Genomic DNA, 18,149 nt, shown 5'->3' with positions numbered 1-18,149 from the left:
GTGTGGGATGAGCTATGATTGGCTACGGCTGCACACACACCCCTCAGCCCACCAAACTGCATTTCCTGACGTTGGACTTCTGTCAGGCCAGCAGGAGTCCAAAGTCTGTGCAAGAGATGGGGGGGGGGGGGGGGGGAATGTGCAAAGTACATTAGAAAGATGTTTTATTTACCATATGGAGTGCAATAGCAAAAATTAGTTTGAATGACAGTGCCCATTTAACCAGACTATAGCGAGTGTAATTGAAAGAGTAAAATAATGAAGAAAATACCAAGCCCTTATGTTCTGGGTTGCATAACTTAAGACCATAATGGGTGGGGGACCCATTTAGATTAATGCTATAAGGCCCCCTCTTTTCCCGATGGTCTCAGAACTATTTTTGTTGCCCCACTGTCAACCCCTCAAGAATGGATATAATGACTCTGCATTCCATACTCTTCCTTACATCATCGCCCTATTATCCCATTAGGCATCTTAAGACCTGCAGCATTTAGCCCATACATTCGGAGGGCCCCAGAGTCTCGGGATAGTTAAATGGCGGTAATGACGTTGTGGTTAGCTGCTGTCTCTGGAAGGCATCACACGGAGAACCACGCCTTCTGTCTGACTGCCCAGACATGGAAGGTTAACGTGTCCCATACACCAGCGCAGTACAGCTCCTCCATGTGGAGCACAATATCTTGTTGCTCGGTGTTGAAAATGTGATTTCCTGACTAAGAATTTTGCCAAAAAAAATTTTCAAAAACATTCCAGAACTTTACAGAAACCAGCAAAAATAATATAGTCCATACCTGAATCTGTGGGTTAGGTATTGCTGCCCTTTCTGTATAGCGTAAATGGGCACTGTCATTAAATTTTTTTTTTGCTATTGCACTCCTTATGGTAAATAAAAAATCTTTTTAATGTACTTTGTTTAAAAAAATGAGGTTTTCTATGTTTTATTTGTGTTTAAAAAAGCTGCCACTAGGTGTCTCCCTACTTGTCCAGAGCACATTTCCCCCCATCTCTTGCACAGAATTTGGACTCCTGTTGGCCTGGCAGAAGTCCAAAATCAGGAAATGCTGAGGGATGTGTGCAGCCTAATCCAATCATAGCTCATCACACACTGAACTGCTCTGGGCTGTGTGTAGCGGAGTGAGGGAGGAAGTTCTCCCCTGTATGGCTTCAAATGATGTCACACCTGCTGGGGAACGGCCCTTCCCAGTTTGTGAATCTGACTGAGGCTGACTGAGTAGAAAATACTGAGAAATATCAAGGTAGAAAACTAAAAAATAATAAAAATAAAGGCAGGGGGTGGTTTATCTTGATGGGGGCAGTGAACTGGGAGGATTATAAAATGTAACAAGATCATGACAGGTACTCTTTAAGGCCAACTTCATCCAAATGTGATTTGTGGTAGAAACTTATCCAAATCTGTACTATCGGCCATAGGGGGCAGTATTGTAGTAGTTTGAACAGGTGGAATGAAGATTTTCTGCTTAGATTGTTCGGTAAAATAAACAAATAAATCCACCTGAAAGTGAAGACATTTCCCCCTCAGGGGCGGGGCTTCAGTGCAATAATCCACATAGAAAATGGCATTTCTAGAGAAATTGTACAATGTATGGGGAGATAGTATCCACTAGGTGCATTACCAAAAAAAACTGCAAAGCCCAGAGAATCTCTCCCCAAGAGGAAACAGAGATTTCCAGATTCTCTTCCAAATCAGTGTTCCTCAGGGGCGTGGCTGCTGTAGTTCTTCCTTTTTCCATTTGCCACAACATTTCTATTTACTGTGGTAGCCTGGATCCTCAAATACCTAAAGTGGGCAAGCAACTTGGGCCGCCCCTGTCACTGCTGCTGTTTTTGGAAGAAAGAAGACATGTTATTCTAATCTTGGACAACCCCTTTAAATCAATGTTGTAATAATAATTGTTACTTCTATGGGCAACTATGAGGACATTGGGGGAGATTTATCAAAACCTGTCCGGAGGAAAAGTTGCTGAGTTGCCCATAACAACCAATCAGATCGCTGCTTTCATTTTTGAAAAGGCCTATGTAAAATGAAAGAAGCGATCTGATTGGTTGCTATGGGCAACTCAGCAACTTTTCCTCTGGCCAGGTTTTGATAACTCTCCCCCATAGTGTGGAATTTATTAAGACTGGCATTTAAGGGGTACTCCCGTGCCTCAGCGTTCTGAACATCCAGTCTAGAAGGCTTGGAGCAGCAGGTTGCGGTCGCGATGTTACGGCCACGCCCCCTCCATTGATGTCTATGGGAGGGGGCGTGGTGTGACATCACGAGGGGGTGTGGCCGTGACGTCGTGACCGCAACCAAGCCATCTAAACTGGATCTATCTATCTCATATCTATCTGTCGCGTTGGGGTGTGAGGTGCAGGGTAGATCTTATAACCCTAGGGGCAGATGTTATTAACCCCTTCTTGTCATTTTATGCGAATTCATGCAAATATCGGCCCTTCCAGACTGGACACTGATCCCTCCCTTCTTTAAGGTGAAAGATATAATTGCGCATGCGCACTATGCGAATTTCATTACGAATTTTCGCATGGAAGAAAAAAAAAAGAGAACGAACATAGCGAATATGCGAATTTCGCAAACATAGGACGAATATTCGTTCATATATTCACGAAATAGCGCAAATTTGAATATGGCCTCTGCCGCTCATCACCATTTGTAAATGAGTTAATATATTTAAAGACTTCTTTTTTTTTTGGGGGGGGGGGGGGGTTGGCGTCACAGACGAGGAATGTATGTTATTACAAACACATGTATTGGACGCGGAGAGACGAGAATTGTTTCTTTTTTTTTTTTCCAGACTCGATGCCAGGTCAGGACGGGGTCTGAGGAGAATTATTATTACGTCGTCGTCTCCTTCGCCTCAGACGGATTTGCCTTCTGCGGACGGTACCTGCACGGTCCCCTGTCTTGTCTATGTGACGGTGGAGTATCTGCTGCTCGGTGAATGACCTCGGATCCTGCTGCTCGGTGAATGACCTCACCTACTGCTGATTCATTGTTTAGGATTCCCCAGCACCGCGCCGGCCGGGCAACGAAGAGTTAAAACAGCCGAGTGTTTTCGGGGTGACGTAATCTGGAAGACCCCGCTGGAAGATTTTCTTTTCCTTTTTCGCTGAGGGTGTCACTGACCCGGACGATAGGAAACGTGAAACCTGAGACCCTAGCAGAGCAAGCATGAAGAGACGGGGACCCTGAATCCATGCGGAGTGCCTGCGCTGGGACCACGGAGGACACCATGACCCTGACGGTGCGGACCGCTCTGTTCTGCCTCTGCGCCCTCCACGTCACTGCCCACCCCAGGAGCTCCAGTGAGTACCCGCCGTGATGTCACAGGAACGTCACGCTGCTTTACTTCTTCTTCCTGCAGGAGTGATCTCCAAACTGTGGAACCATCTGTTCCACAACTACAACTCCCAGCCGTCGGCTGTCTGGGCATGCTGGGAGTTGTAGTTTTGCAACAGCTGGTGGTCCAGAGTTTGGAGATCAATGACCTATAAGCTGTGGGACTCGTGGACCCCATAGAAACGGATACGTTTGCAGGTGTAGGAGATAAAAACACAGCCCCGGATTGCAACAAAGTAGAAACCATACTGCAACACATCTATCTATCTATCTATCTCATATCTATCTATCTCATATCTATCTATCTCATATCTATCTATCTACAAGCACGAGATAGGCAGCACAACCTCAGTAGTTCATGTAGAGTAAGTACATTTTTGGAGTATCTATCCATCTATCTATCTCATATCTATCTATCTATCTCATATCTATCTATCTCATATCTATCTATCTATCTCATATCTATTTCAAATCTATCTATCTATATATCTCATATCTATCTATCTCTCATATCTATCTATCTATCTATCTATCTCATATCTATCTATCTATCTCTCATATCTATCTATCTATCTATCTCTCATATCTATCTTTCTCAAATCTATCTCATATCTATCTATCTATCTCTCATATCTATATATCTATCTAATATCTATCTTTCTCATATCTATCTATCTCATATCTATCTCAAATCTATCTATCTCAAATCTATCTATCTATCTGATATCTATCTATCTATCTGATATCTATCTATCTGATATCTATATATCTATCTATCTATCTGATATCTATCTATCTATCTCATATCTACAGTGGGGATCAAAAGTTTGGGCACCCCAGGTAAAAATTTGTATTAATGTGCATAAAGAAGCCAAGGAAAGATGGAAAAATCTCCAAAAGGCATCAAATTACAGATTAGACATTCTTATAATATGTCAACAAAAGTTACATTTTATTTCCATCATTTACACAAAATAACAGAAAACAAAAAAATGGCGTCTGCAAAAGTTTGGTCACCCTGCAGAGTTAATATCTTGTACTGCCCCCTTTGACAAGTATCACAGCTTGTAAACACTTTTTTGTAGCCAGCCAAGAGTCTTTCAATTCTTGTTTGAGGTATCTTTGCCCATTCTTCCTTACAAAAGTCTTCCAGTTCTTTGAGATTTCTTGGCTGTCTGTCACGCACTGCTCTTTTAAGGTCTATCCATAGATTTTCAATTATGTTGAGGTCAGGAGATTGTGAAGGCCATGGCAAAACCATCAGTTTACGCCTCTTGATGTAATCCCCCGTGGATTTCGAGGTGTGTTTAGGATCTTTATCCATAGGTAGAAGCCATCCTCTCTTTAACTTCAGCTTTTTCACAGATGGCATCAAGTTAGCATCCAAAATTTGCTGAAATGTTATTGAATCCATTTTTCCTTCTACTCGTGAGATGTTCCCTGTGCCACTGGCTGCAATACAACCCCAAAGCATGATTGATCTAACCCCATGCTTAACAGTTGGACAGAAGTTCTTTTCATTAAATTCTGTTCCCCTTCTTCTCCAAACGTACCTTTGCTCATTCCGGCCAAAAAATTCAATATTAACCTCATCGGTCCACACAACTTGTTTCCAAAATGCATCAGGCCTGTCTATATGTTCATTTGCAAAGTTCAAACGCTGATTTTTGTGGTCAGGACGTAGAAGAGGTTTTCTTCTGATGATTCTTCCATGAAGACCATATTTGTACAAGGATCTCTTTATAGTGGAATAGTGTACCACAACTCCAGTGTCTGCCAGATCTTTCTGGAGGGATTGTGCAGTCAAACGTGGGTTTAGAATTGGTTTTCTCACAATTCTGCGAGCTGTTCTGTCTGATATTTTTCTTGGTCCTCCAGATCTTGCTTTAACTTCCACTGTTCCTGATGACTGCCATTTCTTAATTACATTCCGAACAGAGGATATTGACATCTGAAAACTTTTTGCTATCTTCTTATAGCCTTCTCCAGCTTTGTGAGCATCAATTATTTTCGGTTTCAGATTTCTAGACAACTGCTTAGAAGAACCCATGGTGCTGATTGTTGGGGCAAGGTCAGATGAGTCTGGGCATTTAAAACCTTTGATATTGACATCACCTGGTCTTCCCAGATGATGATTGAGAACAATCCATGACACTGGCAGGTCTCAGCTTTGCAAAGGGGGCAGTGCATGCTATAAATTCTGCAGGGTGCCCAAACTTTTGCAGACGCCATGTTTTTGTTTTCTGTTATTTTGAAAGTGTAAATGATTTTAAATAAAATGTAACTTTTGTTGACATATTATAAGAATGTCTAATCTGTAATTTGATGCCTTTTGGAGATTTTTCCATCTTTCCTTGGCTTCTTTATGCACATTAATACAAATTTTTACCTGGGATGCCCAGACTTTTGATCCCCACTGTATCTATCTATCTATCTATCTCTCTCATATCTATCTAAACGAGCAGGTGGAGCAGCCCACTGAAGTTAGTGAATGGGTGCAGGCTGAGGTTAGACCTTGGTCCCAGGTCACATCTTAAATATTCAAAGCAGGCACGCTTGATAAAGGCTTGGAGAGGAAGCCGAAACGTCACTGTTCATTTTTTGGTGAATAAAAGCCACTACTTTTTCACTAAACGGAGTGCTGCTGTGCCTGCTTTGAATATCTATCTATCTAGTTATGCAGTTGCTCAGCCCATAACCATTAACATTAAAAGGAAATTCACAGGTTGTGCCAAGAAACTTCTTATTTTGGAATCCATCAGTATAAATGTAGGCACAGCGCCCCCTGGAGGAGGAACGGAGGAACATCTGTGTAAATCTCTGTGAACCACAACATTCTAAATGGTTTTGTGGAAACTCCTTCGAAATGTTTCTTCTTTATTGGTGAGATCTCCTATAAAGCACGTTACAGTGCAGACAAGAGGCTCGACGGGTTTTGACCTCTGCAGTCTTACTCATGAGCCAGATGTTGATGTCTTCTTCTGGCTTTCTTGAACTCTTTTGCCCGAATCACATGTCTATTTTATACGTTTTGTAGTCAAGCAAAAATATTATTATTTACCCACATGAGATACAGGGAAATACTTCTGCCCGGACAGCCAACACTTGCAAAACTATAACTCCCAGCATGCATGGACAGCCAACCCTTGCTTAACTACAACTCCCAGCATGCTTGGAAAGCCAACCCTTGCAAAACTACAACTCCCAGCATGCTTGGATAGCCAACAATTGCTTAACTACAACTCCCAGCATTCTAGGACAGCCAACCCTTGCTTAACTACAACTCCCAGCATGCTTGGAAAGCCAACCCTTGCAAAACCACAACTCCCAGCATGCTTGGAAAGCCAACCCTTGCAAAACTACAACTCCCAGCATGCTTGGATAGCCAACAATTGCTTAACTACAACTCCCAGCATGCTAGGACAGCCAACCCTTGCTTAACTACAACTCCCAGCATGTTAGGACAGCCAACCCTTGCTTAACTACAACTCCCAGCAAGCTTGGAAAGCCAACGCTTGCAAAACTACAACTCCCAGCATGCTTGGATAGCCAACAATTGCTTAACTACAACTCCCAGCATGCTTGGACAGCCAACCCTTGCAAAACTACAACTCCCAGCATGCACGGACAGCCAACAATTGCTTAACTACAACTCCCAGCAAGCTTGGAAAGCCAACCCTTGCAAAACTACAACTCCCAGCATGCTTGGACAGCCAACCCTTGCAAAACTACAACTCCCAGCATGCTTGGACAGCCAACCCTTGCAAAACTACAACTCCCAGCATGCTTGGACAGACAACCCTTGCAAAACTAAAACTCCCAGCATGCTTGGACAGCCATCCCTTGCAAAACTACAACTCCCAGCATGCCCGGACAGCCGTTGGCTATTCGGGCATGCTGGGAGTTGTAGTTTTGCATCATCTGGAGGGCCACGGTTTGTAGACCACTGCAATAGAGAGAGCCCAATTTCAAGACCAACTAATGAATCTACTCTAGCTACCGAATGTAAGTTCTAAATTCTAAGATGTAGCAGAGCTGAACATGTTGTGAAAAGAATAACTGAGAATGCATCGCTGCATTACGCTAAATTGTGCAAAAAACTATTCGACTCAACTACTCCACATCCTTATACCCATGGGGCCTGTTAGTAAACTCTGCAGGAAGCCAAGACTTGTAATATTCGTCTAGTATATTGGAGGAAACCATCAGCCGGGAGGGAGAATTTTAATACAGTTAGTCATGGAAAACACATCCCCAGCAGATGGTTCTGCGCGACCATCCAAATAATAGTAAATAGTATGTGAAGACCATTAACTTTCTGCAGACGTATGGACATAGGAGTGTTGTGGGCATGCTCAGTGTTATATGAAGATGGCCATGAATGTATGAACAGAGGAGTGTTGTGGGCATGCTCAGAGTTATATGAAAATGTCCATGAACGTATAAACAGAGGAGTGTTGTGGGCATGCTCAGTGTTATATGAAGATGTCTAAGAATGTATGAACAGAGGAGTGTTGTGGGCATGCTCAGTGTTATATGGAGATGTCCATGAATGTATGAACAGAGGAGTGTTGTGGTCATGCTCAGTGATATATGGAGATGTCCATGAACGTATGAACAGAGGAGTGTTGTGGGCATGCTCAGTGTTACATGAAGTTGTCCATGAATGTATGAACAGAGGAGTGTTGTGAGCATGCTCAGTGTTATACAAAGATGTCCATGAACATATGAACAGAGGAGTGTTGCGTGCATGCTCAGTGTTACATGAAGATGTCCATGAATGTATGAACAGAGGAGTGTTGTGAGCATGCTCAGTGTTATAAAAAGATGTCCATGAACATATGAACAGAGGAGTGTTGCGTGCATGCTCAGTGTTACATGAAGATGTCCATGAATGTATGAACAGAGGAGTGTTGTGAGCATGCTCAGTGTTATAAAAAGATGTCCATGAATGTATGAACAGAGGAGTGTTGTGGGAATGCTTTGTATTATATGATGTCCGTGAATGTACAAAACAGAGGAGTGTTGTGGGCATGCTCAGTGTTATATGGAGATGTCCATGAATGTATAAACAGAGGAGTGTTGTGGGCATGCTCTGTGTTATATGGAGATGTTCATGAATGTACAAACAGAGGAGTGTTGTGGGCATGCTCAGTGTTTTAAAAAGATGTCCATGAATGTATGAACAGAGGAGTGTTGTGGGCATGCTCAGTGTTATATGGAGATGTCTATGAACATATGAACAGAGGAGCGCTGTGGGCATGCTCTGTGTTATATGAAGATATCCATGAACTTATAAACAGAGGAGTGTTGTGGGCATGCTCTGTGTTATATGGAGATGTCCATGAATGTATGAACAGAGAAGTGTTGTGGGCATGCTCAGTGTTATAAAAAGATGTCCATGAATGTTTGAACAGAGGAGTGTTGTGGGCATGCTCAGTGTTATAGGGAGATGTCTATGAACATATGAACAGAGGAGCGTTGTGGTCATGCTCTGTGTTATATGAAGATGTCCATGAATGTATGAACAGAGGAGTGTTGTGGGCATGCTCTGTGTTATATGGAGATGTCCATGAATGTATGAACAGGGGAGTGTTGTGGACATGCTCAGTGTTATATGGAGATGTCCATGAACGTATAAACAGAGGGGTGTTGTGGGCATGCTCAATGTTAAATGAAGATGTTCATGAACGTATAAACAGAGGAGTGTTGTGGGCATGCTCAGTGTTAAACGAAGGTGTCCATGAACATATAAATAGAGGAGTGTTGTAGGCATGCTCAGTGTTATAAAAAGATGTCCATTAATGTATGAACAGAGGACTGTTTTGGGCATGGTCAGTGTTATATGTTGATGTCTATGAACGTATGAACAGAGGAGCGTTGTGGTCATGCTCTGTGTTATATGAAGATGTCCATGAATGTATGAACAGAGGAGTGTTGTGGGCATGCTCAGTGTTATATGGAGATGTCCATGAATGTATGAACTGAGGAGTGTTGTGGGCATGCTCAGTGTTATATGGAGATGTCCATGAATGTATGAAGAGAGGAGTGTTGTAGGCATGCTCAGTGTTATAAAAAGATGTCCATGAATGTATGAACAGAGGAGTGTTGTGGGCATGCTCAGTGTTATAAAAAGATGTCCATGAATGTTTGAACAGAGGAGTGTTGTGGGCATGCTCAGTGTTATAGGGAGATGTCTATGAACATATGAACAGAGGAGCGTTGTGGTCATGCTCTGTGTTATATGAAGATGTCCATGAATGTATGAACAGAGGAGTGTTGTGGGCATGCTCTGTGTTATATGGAGATGTCCATGAATGTATGAACAGAGTAGTGTTGTGGACATGCTCAGTGTTATATGGAGATGTCCATGAATGTATGAACAGGGGAGTGTTGTGGACATGCTCAGTGTTATATGGAGATGTCCATGAACGTATAAACAGAGGGGTGTTGTGGGCATGCTCAGTGTTAAATGAAGATGTCCATGAACGTATAAACAGAGGAGTGTTGTGGGCATGCTCAGTGTTAAACGAAGGTGTCCATGAACATATAAATAGAGGAGTGTTGTAGGCATGCTCAGTGTTATAAAAAGATGTCCATTAATGTATGAACAGAGGACTGTTTTGGGCATGGTCAGTGTTATATTTTGACGTCTATGAACGTTTGAACAGAGGAGCGTTTTGGGCATGCTCTGTGTTATATGAAGATGTCCATGAATGTATGAACAGAGGAGTGTTGTGGGCATGCTCAGTGTTATATGGAGATGTCCATGAATGTATGAACAGAGGAGTGTTGTGGGCATGCTCAGTGTTATATGGAGATGTCCATGAATGTATGAACAGGGGAGTGTTGTGGACATGCTCAGTGTTATATGGAGATGTCCATGAACGTATAAACAGAGGGGTGTTGTGGGCATGCTCAGTGTTAAATGAAGATGTCCATGAACGTATAAACAGAGGCGTGTTGTGGGCATGCTCAGTGTTAAACGAAGGTGTCCATGAACATATAAATAGAGGAGTGTTGTAGGCATGCCCAGTGTTATAAAAAGATGTCCATTAATGTATGAACAGAGGACTGTTTTGGGCATGGTCAGTGTTATATGTTGATGTCTATGAACGTATGAACAGAGGAGCGTTGTGGGCATGCTCTGTGTTATATGAAGATGTCCATGAATGTATGAACAGAGGAGTGTTGTGGGCATGCTCAGTGTTATATGGAGATGTCCATGAATGTATGAACAGAGGAGTGTTGTGGGCATGCTCAGTGTTATATGGAGATGTCCATGAATGTATGAAGAGAGGAGCATTGTGGACATGCTCAGTGTTATATGAAGATGTCCATGGACGTATAATATGAAGATATCCATGAACATATGAACAGAGGAGTGTTGTGGGCATGCTCAGTGTTATATGAAGATGTCCATGAAAGTATGAACAGAAGAGTGTTATGGGCATGTGTTATTAGTATTATAGTATTAGTATTATATGAAGATGTCTTATATGAAGAAGTGCAGTAGAAGGGATTAGGAGATGAGCTGTTGTCATCACTTTTTGCCAATTATGTGATCTACCTCCAGGTTTATAATAGCAATGCAGTGTCCCGGTACTAGTCTACATTGTGCTGAAGTATATAGGTTGGGGTATGACTGTAGATTCTTAGGCTGGGTTCACACCACGATTTAAACCTCTGATGCACAAATACGATTTCGGAAGCTCAAATCGGCTGAAATCGTATCTGTGCATGGACAGATACAGATCCTTTAACTTCTATGGGACTGCGGACGCGATCATAGTCAGCTAGTGACTACTATCGGGTCATTTTCTCAGGGCATCCACAGCAGACTACGCTTTTCATCCGTGTCAAAAACCAGATGCCCTGAGAAAATGATCCGATCGTAGTGACTAGCTGGCTATGATCGGATCCGCAGCCCTGTAGAAGTTAAAGGGTCTGTATCTGCCCATGCACAGATACGATTTCAGACGATTTGAGCTTCCGAAATTGTACCTGTGCATTGGAGGTGTAAATCGTGATGTTAACCCAGCTTTACCTGTTTGGGTACCTTTTTAATATACTGTATTCCTTTCACATAGCTTAATGGATAACTTTCTCTGTGCTACCACATACACTGAAATATTCATATGTGTATGAGAAGTAGGTCACATGACCTTTCCTTAAATTGGGTTCTGATGAGTGCTGAGATGCCGCAGGATCAAGCTCCCATCTGGTGTCTTCTGAGTGAGGGAACTGGGGGGGGGGGGGATGTGTGTTGCTGGTTGATTATTAGGGCCCCATAGCAATATTAGGAGGAGAGTGAAGGGGGCGATTCTCTTTTTTTGCTAAGGGGTCCATGAATTCTAGTTATACCTCTGTCAAGCTGGTTAGTCTTAGTCTGGCTCAGGCAAGAGAAGAACCTCCTGTAAGTTGTTCCCTGCCAGCAAGCCTGCTGTGCAGACATTCAGCTAGCCCTGGCTCTGCCAGAGAATCAACTCTAGTCAGCTCTGGCTCGTTCAAGATGAACCACATCACCATGGGAAGTTAATTTACACCCCAGAGCTGTCTCCAGTCTGCATTGAACGGGAGGGGGTTCTACTTTAAACTCGTACACTGAAAGGGAGATTCTTTTGAAATCAGAAGCGATAAAAGCTGTACAAGGGCTCTTCTGCTACTACTACTCCATTCTGGCCCTGTACCACTACTCCCATCCTTCAAGTGAGCACTACAGTGATGTTATCTTTCATTGTAATCCTGCTCTGTAGTCATAATAAAATACCTGCTGACCCTGTATCGAATGTACACAGCAAATGCTAGAAAAGCAAGAATGCAAATAGCTTTCCTTGATACTATATTTGTGCATTTGTCCACCATGTTGTATGATACTATATGTAGGTTTTCATCCTCAGAATATACAGTGATTAATGAGAACTGCCCAGGAGCGGAGTGGAATATCATGTGCCGAGACTGCTGTGAGTATGATCAGGTGGAGTGTGTGTGTCCGGGAGGCAACAAGAAGGTGGGGTACACCATCCCCTGCTGCCGGAATGAAGACAATGAGTGCGACTCCTGCCTCATACACCCAGGTATAAAACTAATATTTTTCTATAACTACTATAATACTGCCCCCTATGTACAAGAATATAACTACTATAAAACTGCTCCTATATACAAGAATATAACTACTATAATACTGCTCCTATGTACAAGAATATACCTACTATAATACTGCTCCTATATACAAGAATATAACTACTATAATACTGCTCCTATATACAAGAATATAACTACTATAATACTGCTCCTATATACAAGAATATAACTACTATAATACTGCTCCTATATACAAGAATATAACTACTATAATACTGCTCCTATATACAAGAATATAACTACTATAATACTGTCTCCTATATACAAGAATATAACTACTATAATACTGCTCCTATATACAAGAATATAACTACTATAATACTGCCTCCTATATACAAGAATATAACTACTATAATACCGCCCCTATATACAAGAATATAACTACTATAATACAGCTCCTATATACAAGAATATAACTACTATAATACTACTCCTATATACAAGAATATAACTACTATAATACTGCTCCTATATACAAGAATATAACTTCTATAATACTACTCCTATATACAAGAATATAACTACTATAATACTGCTCCTATATACAAGAATATAACTACTATAATACTGCTCCTATATACAAGAATATAACTACTATTATACCGCTCCTATATACAAGAATATAACTACTATAATACTGCCCCCTATATACAATAATATAACTACTATAATACTGCTCCTATATACAAGAATATAACTACTATAATACTGCCTTCTATATACAAGAATATAACTACTATAATACTGCTCCTATTTACAAGAGTATAACTACTATAATACTGCTCCTATATACAAGACTATAACTACTATAATACTGACTCCTGTATACTAGAATATAACTACTATAATACTGCTCCTATATACAGGAATATAACTACTATAATACTGCCTCCTATGTACAAGAATATAACTACTATAATACTGCTCCTATATACAAGAATATAACTTCTATAATACTACTCCTATATACAAGAATATAACTACTATAATACTGCTCCTATATACAAGAATATAACTACTATAATACTGCTCCTATATACAAGAATATAACTACTATTATACCGCTCCTATATACAAGAATATAACTACTATAATACTGCCCCCTATATACAATAATATAACTACTATAATACTGCTCCTATATACAAGAATATAACTACTATAATACTGCCTTCTATATACAAGAATATAACTACTATAATACTGCTCCTATTTACAAGAGTATAACTACTATAATACTGCTCCTATATACAAGACTATAACTACTATAATACTGACTCCTGTATACAAGAATATAACTACTATAATACTGCTCCTATATACAAGAATATAACTACTATAATACTGCCTCCTATGTACAAGAATATAACTACTATAATACTGCTCCTATATACAAGAATATAACTACTATAATACTGCTCCTATATACAAGAATATAACTACTATAATACTGCTCCTATATACAAGAATATATCTACTATAATACTGCTCCTATATACAAGAATATAACTACTATAATACTGCTCCTATATACAAGAATATAACTACTATAATACTGCTCCTATGTACAAGAATATAACTACTATAATACTGCTCCTATATACAAGAATCTAACTACTATAATACTGCCTCCTATATACAATAATATATGACTACTATAATACTACCCCCCTATGTACAAGAATATAGCTACTATAATACTGCTCCTATATACCAGAATATAACTACTATAATACTGCTCCTACATACAAGAATATAACTACAATAATACTGCTCCTATATACAAGAATCTAACTACTATAATACTGCTCCTATATACAAGAATATAACTACTATAATACTGCTCCTATATACAAGAATATAACTACTATAATACTGCTCCTATATACAAGAATATAACTACTATAATACTGCTCCTATATACAAGAATATAGCTACTATAATACTGGTCCTATATACAAGAATATAACTACTATAATATTCTCCTATATACAAGAATATAACTACTATAATACTGCTCCTATATACAAGAATATAGCTACTATAATACTGCCTCCTATATACAAGAATATAACTACTATAATACTGCTCCTATATACAAGAATATAACTACTATAATACTGCTCCTATATACAAGATTATAACTACTATAATACTGCTCCCTATATACAAGAATATAACTACTATAATATTCTCCTATATACAAGAATATAACTACTATAATACTGCGCATATGTACAGGAATATACAGTAACTTCTAATATATAGAACCATTATTGGTATTACTCTCTAATCATGGTTTATAATCTTTTCTCCCAGGGTGCACGATATTTGACAACTGCAAGACATGTAACAATGGATCGTGGGGCGGTATGCTGGATGACTTCTACGTGAAGGGTCGGTACTGCTCGGACTGTCGTGTCGGCTGGTATGGCGGAGACTGTATGAGTAAGTGCAATTTGTGGTCATCTATGTGGGTGACTTCTCTAGTCTTAAAGGAGTACTGCAGTGTCTGGTCGTGGGGGTTCCGACCACTGGGACCCCCCGAAATCTCCTGCACGGCGTCCCAGGGCGCGGGGGGCCCCAGCAGTCGGACCGCCTCGATCAGACTTTACTCACACAACTCTGGTCCTGCAACACGGTACCTGGAAGGACGTATCCAGGGAAATCTTCCTGACATGGTAGCCAAGCAGCACTCTCTCTAAACGTAGGCAGACAAATGAACATATGTGTTGTAGAGAGGTTCTTGTTTAGCCTTCTTCTCTCTGGCATAGACATTTATTCTCTGTAGAACTTTTATCCTCATAGTGACTCTACTGTACCTAGGAAGAAGACATGTGGCCTAGGCATAAGTATGTCTAACCATGGCAAACCTAGGAGAAATTTCTCTGGCAACAGCCAGGCCTGAACCGGTTCTAACAGGTTTGGGGTCCTCCCCTTCTCCTGGGATAGAGAGGTTGGCACTTCGGACTTCTCCCGCCACCATTGCTTAAAAGCATCTGGTGTTCAAAGCATCATTCTTCTGCATCCAGCAAACACTGAATATTAAAGGGGTATTCCAGGAAAAAAACTTTATATTTATATATCAACTGGCTCCAGAAAGTTAAACAAATTTGTGAATTACTTCTAGTAAAAAATCTTAATCCTTCCAGTACTTATCAGCTGCTGAAGTTGAGTTGTTCTTTTCTGTCTAACTGCTTTCTGATGACACGTGTCTCGGGAGCTGTCCAAAGCAGGAGCAAATCCCCATAGAAAACCTCTTATGCTCCGGACAGTTCCTGCGGCAGACAGAGGTGTCAGCAGAGAGCACTGTTTGTCAGCCAGAAAAGAACAACTCAACTTCAGCAGCTGATAACTATTGGAAGGATTAAAATTTTTTAATAGAAGTCATATACAAATCTGCTTAACTTTCTGGAGCCAGTTGATCTAAAAAAAAAAAAACATTTTCCTGGAATACCACTGGAAAAATTAAAATTTTAGTCAACTGGTGCCAGAAAATTAAACAGATTTGTAAATTACTTCTATTTAAAAGTCTTAATCCTTCCAGTACTTATCAGCTGCTGCATAATACAGAGGAAGTTCTTTTCTTTTTGAATTTCCTTTCTGTCTGACCACAGTGCTGTCTGCTGACTCCTCTGTCCATTTTAAGAACTGTCCAGCGCAGAAGAGTACCCCTTTAAATCTCCATCACATTATACACATTTATGCATTAGGCAAAAGCTTTTAGGGGCCCATTCACACTACGGAATTGTTGCCTGAAGATATTCTGTCACTCCGTGCACAAGATCTCTGGGGTGGCACAGTCGAGATCGCGGGGGTCCACAGTGGCAGACCCCCGCGATCAGACATCTTTAGGATAGAGGATAAGATGTCTTGCGGCGGAGTACCCCTTTAGTGGGATTTTGCGTTCGTAACGTCTCTGGCCGGAGGATCTATTGTGTTAATGGGCCCTTTATCCTCATCGTAGGTCCGGAATCCCGAATAGAAATTCTCCCCTCAAGCGTGAACGGAAAACCCATTCACAAAAACGTAACTTTCATGCAGCGCAATGTCCGAGCGACCAATTCCGTAGTGTGAATTGTCCTCTACTCTCCGCCCCCTGATAACTTTTTTAGGCTAGTCGCTGGAACTGTTGTACGGGAACGCTACATATGTTCATCCATTGAACTCAACGGATACGGTATACATCGCCATACCTACTATGCCGACGTATACACAAAAAATGCAGTATATACCAATCTCGGCTCTGCTACACCGGTATAGAATACACTACAGTATAGAGCTGTTATTTTCTGCTGGTGTTTGTTGAGGTAATATATGCATGAGCCTCTATGCTCTGGATCTGGAGTGGGCCCAATGCACGCGGCGCCCCCTGTTGACTCTTCCACCCCCCCCGCCATCCCTGCTTTTTCTGCCGCCTCGCATTATAACAGCCTATTAATTAGACTTGTTCTCCATCTTGGCGACGCAGAAGTCTTTTTTTCTAATTGCCGTGGATCCTAAGTGCTAATTATACTTGATCAGGCGGTGGGTGAGTCCGGAGCATACGGCGGGGAAGAGAGGGGGAGCGGGAGGGTCTGTTCCGGCATCTGCCCGTCTGCTCACGCTGGCACGTCGATGGGCATTACTAAATAGCTATTCCATCACGAAAGCGCAAGTGTACAGAACGGCACTGCCAGTAATCAGCCATTTTGTTTCTTGTTAACCCCTTTAAAGGAGAAGTAACATGTACAAAAACTTAGATCTCGGGGGTCCGACTGCTGACCCGTCACCCCCTACCACATCGACCCCACCCCCTCCTCCCCCCGCACGAACTCCTGTATGGGTCCCCGACTCCCATATAGGGATATATGGAGGGGGAGTGCCAGCCAACGCTTCGTGGGGGGGTCGACACGCCCCGTTCCCGGAGAGAGAAGGGGCCACGTACAGGTGGCTAGGGGATACGTTTTTGTACATGATATCTACCTTTAAGGGCATTTGAAGTCCAACTTATGTTCTGTGGTATGACATAGACGCAAGGTAACCCCATAGATGGGCCACCACTCGTTTCTAGAATATAGGGGTTCTTTGGAGAGTGTACACCCCTTTGGCACTACTTGGAGATTTCCATTATTGGTATAGATCAGTACGTGTGGTATTGCACATGGTGTGTCAGTCACAGCGCCATACGTTTGGTAGTGGCTGTGCCAGGTATTGCATCTCACTTTAATAGGACTGAGGTCGTGTGAGCTGCAGTACCAGGCACAGCCACTAACCCTTATATAGCACTGTGCCTGGTATGCAGAGAAGAGGACATGGCACATGCACAGAGCATTCTCTTTTACCTCGCATTTCCGCCAAAATTTGAATTTTTGGGGGGAATCCTTTCAGGTAAATCAAGTACAGAACAAAGGGCTCCTGGCAAGAGTTTCTGCCACTTTTACACTGAGAAACACCAAAGTGCCTGTATCTGTCCCATGACAAGCTGTAGGCATTACCGCTTACTACTTATTATAGTACAGTGTATGCCTCGCTGCTCAGTGTACAGGAGCAGGGACTCCTGTCCTGTGACAGGTGTCCCTACTCCTGTATGAATCTGATCTGAATAAAACAGTGGACATTTTCATTTAGGAGGATTCGCTTATGTCTAGTCGGCCCACTTTGC

The 18,149-nt window shown here is 41.5% G+C and overlaps 1 protein-coding gene across 1 annotated transcript in view; it reads left to right on the top strand.

Annotated features, from left to right (window-relative positions):
- The first annotated feature begins 2,815 nt into the window (after positions 1–2,815).
- PAMR1 (peptidase domain containing associated with muscle regeneration 1) overlaps positions 2,816–18,149 on the top strand; it is a 47,965-nt gene continuing 32,631 nt past the window's right edge. The window contains exons 1-3 of the mRNA XM_056527868.1: positions 2,816–3,327; positions 12,262–12,438; positions 14,825–14,953. Coding sequence (XP_056383843.1) covers positions 3,219–3,327; positions 12,262–12,438; positions 14,825–14,953 — 415 coding nt within the window. The 5' untranslated portion in view covers positions 2,816–3,218. The remainder of the gene's footprint in view (positions 3,328–12,261; positions 12,439–14,824; positions 14,954–18,149) is intronic.

The sequence above is a fragment of the Hyla sarda genome, chromosome 6, assembly GCF_029499605.1.
Source record: "Hyla sarda isolate aHylSar1 chromosome 6, aHylSar1.hap1, whole genome shotgun sequence".
In the NCBI taxonomy this organism is placed as follows: Eukaryota; Metazoa; Chordata; class Amphibia; order Anura; family Hylidae; genus Hyla; species Hyla sarda.
This window is presented reverse-complemented; position numbering and strand designations above follow the sequence as displayed.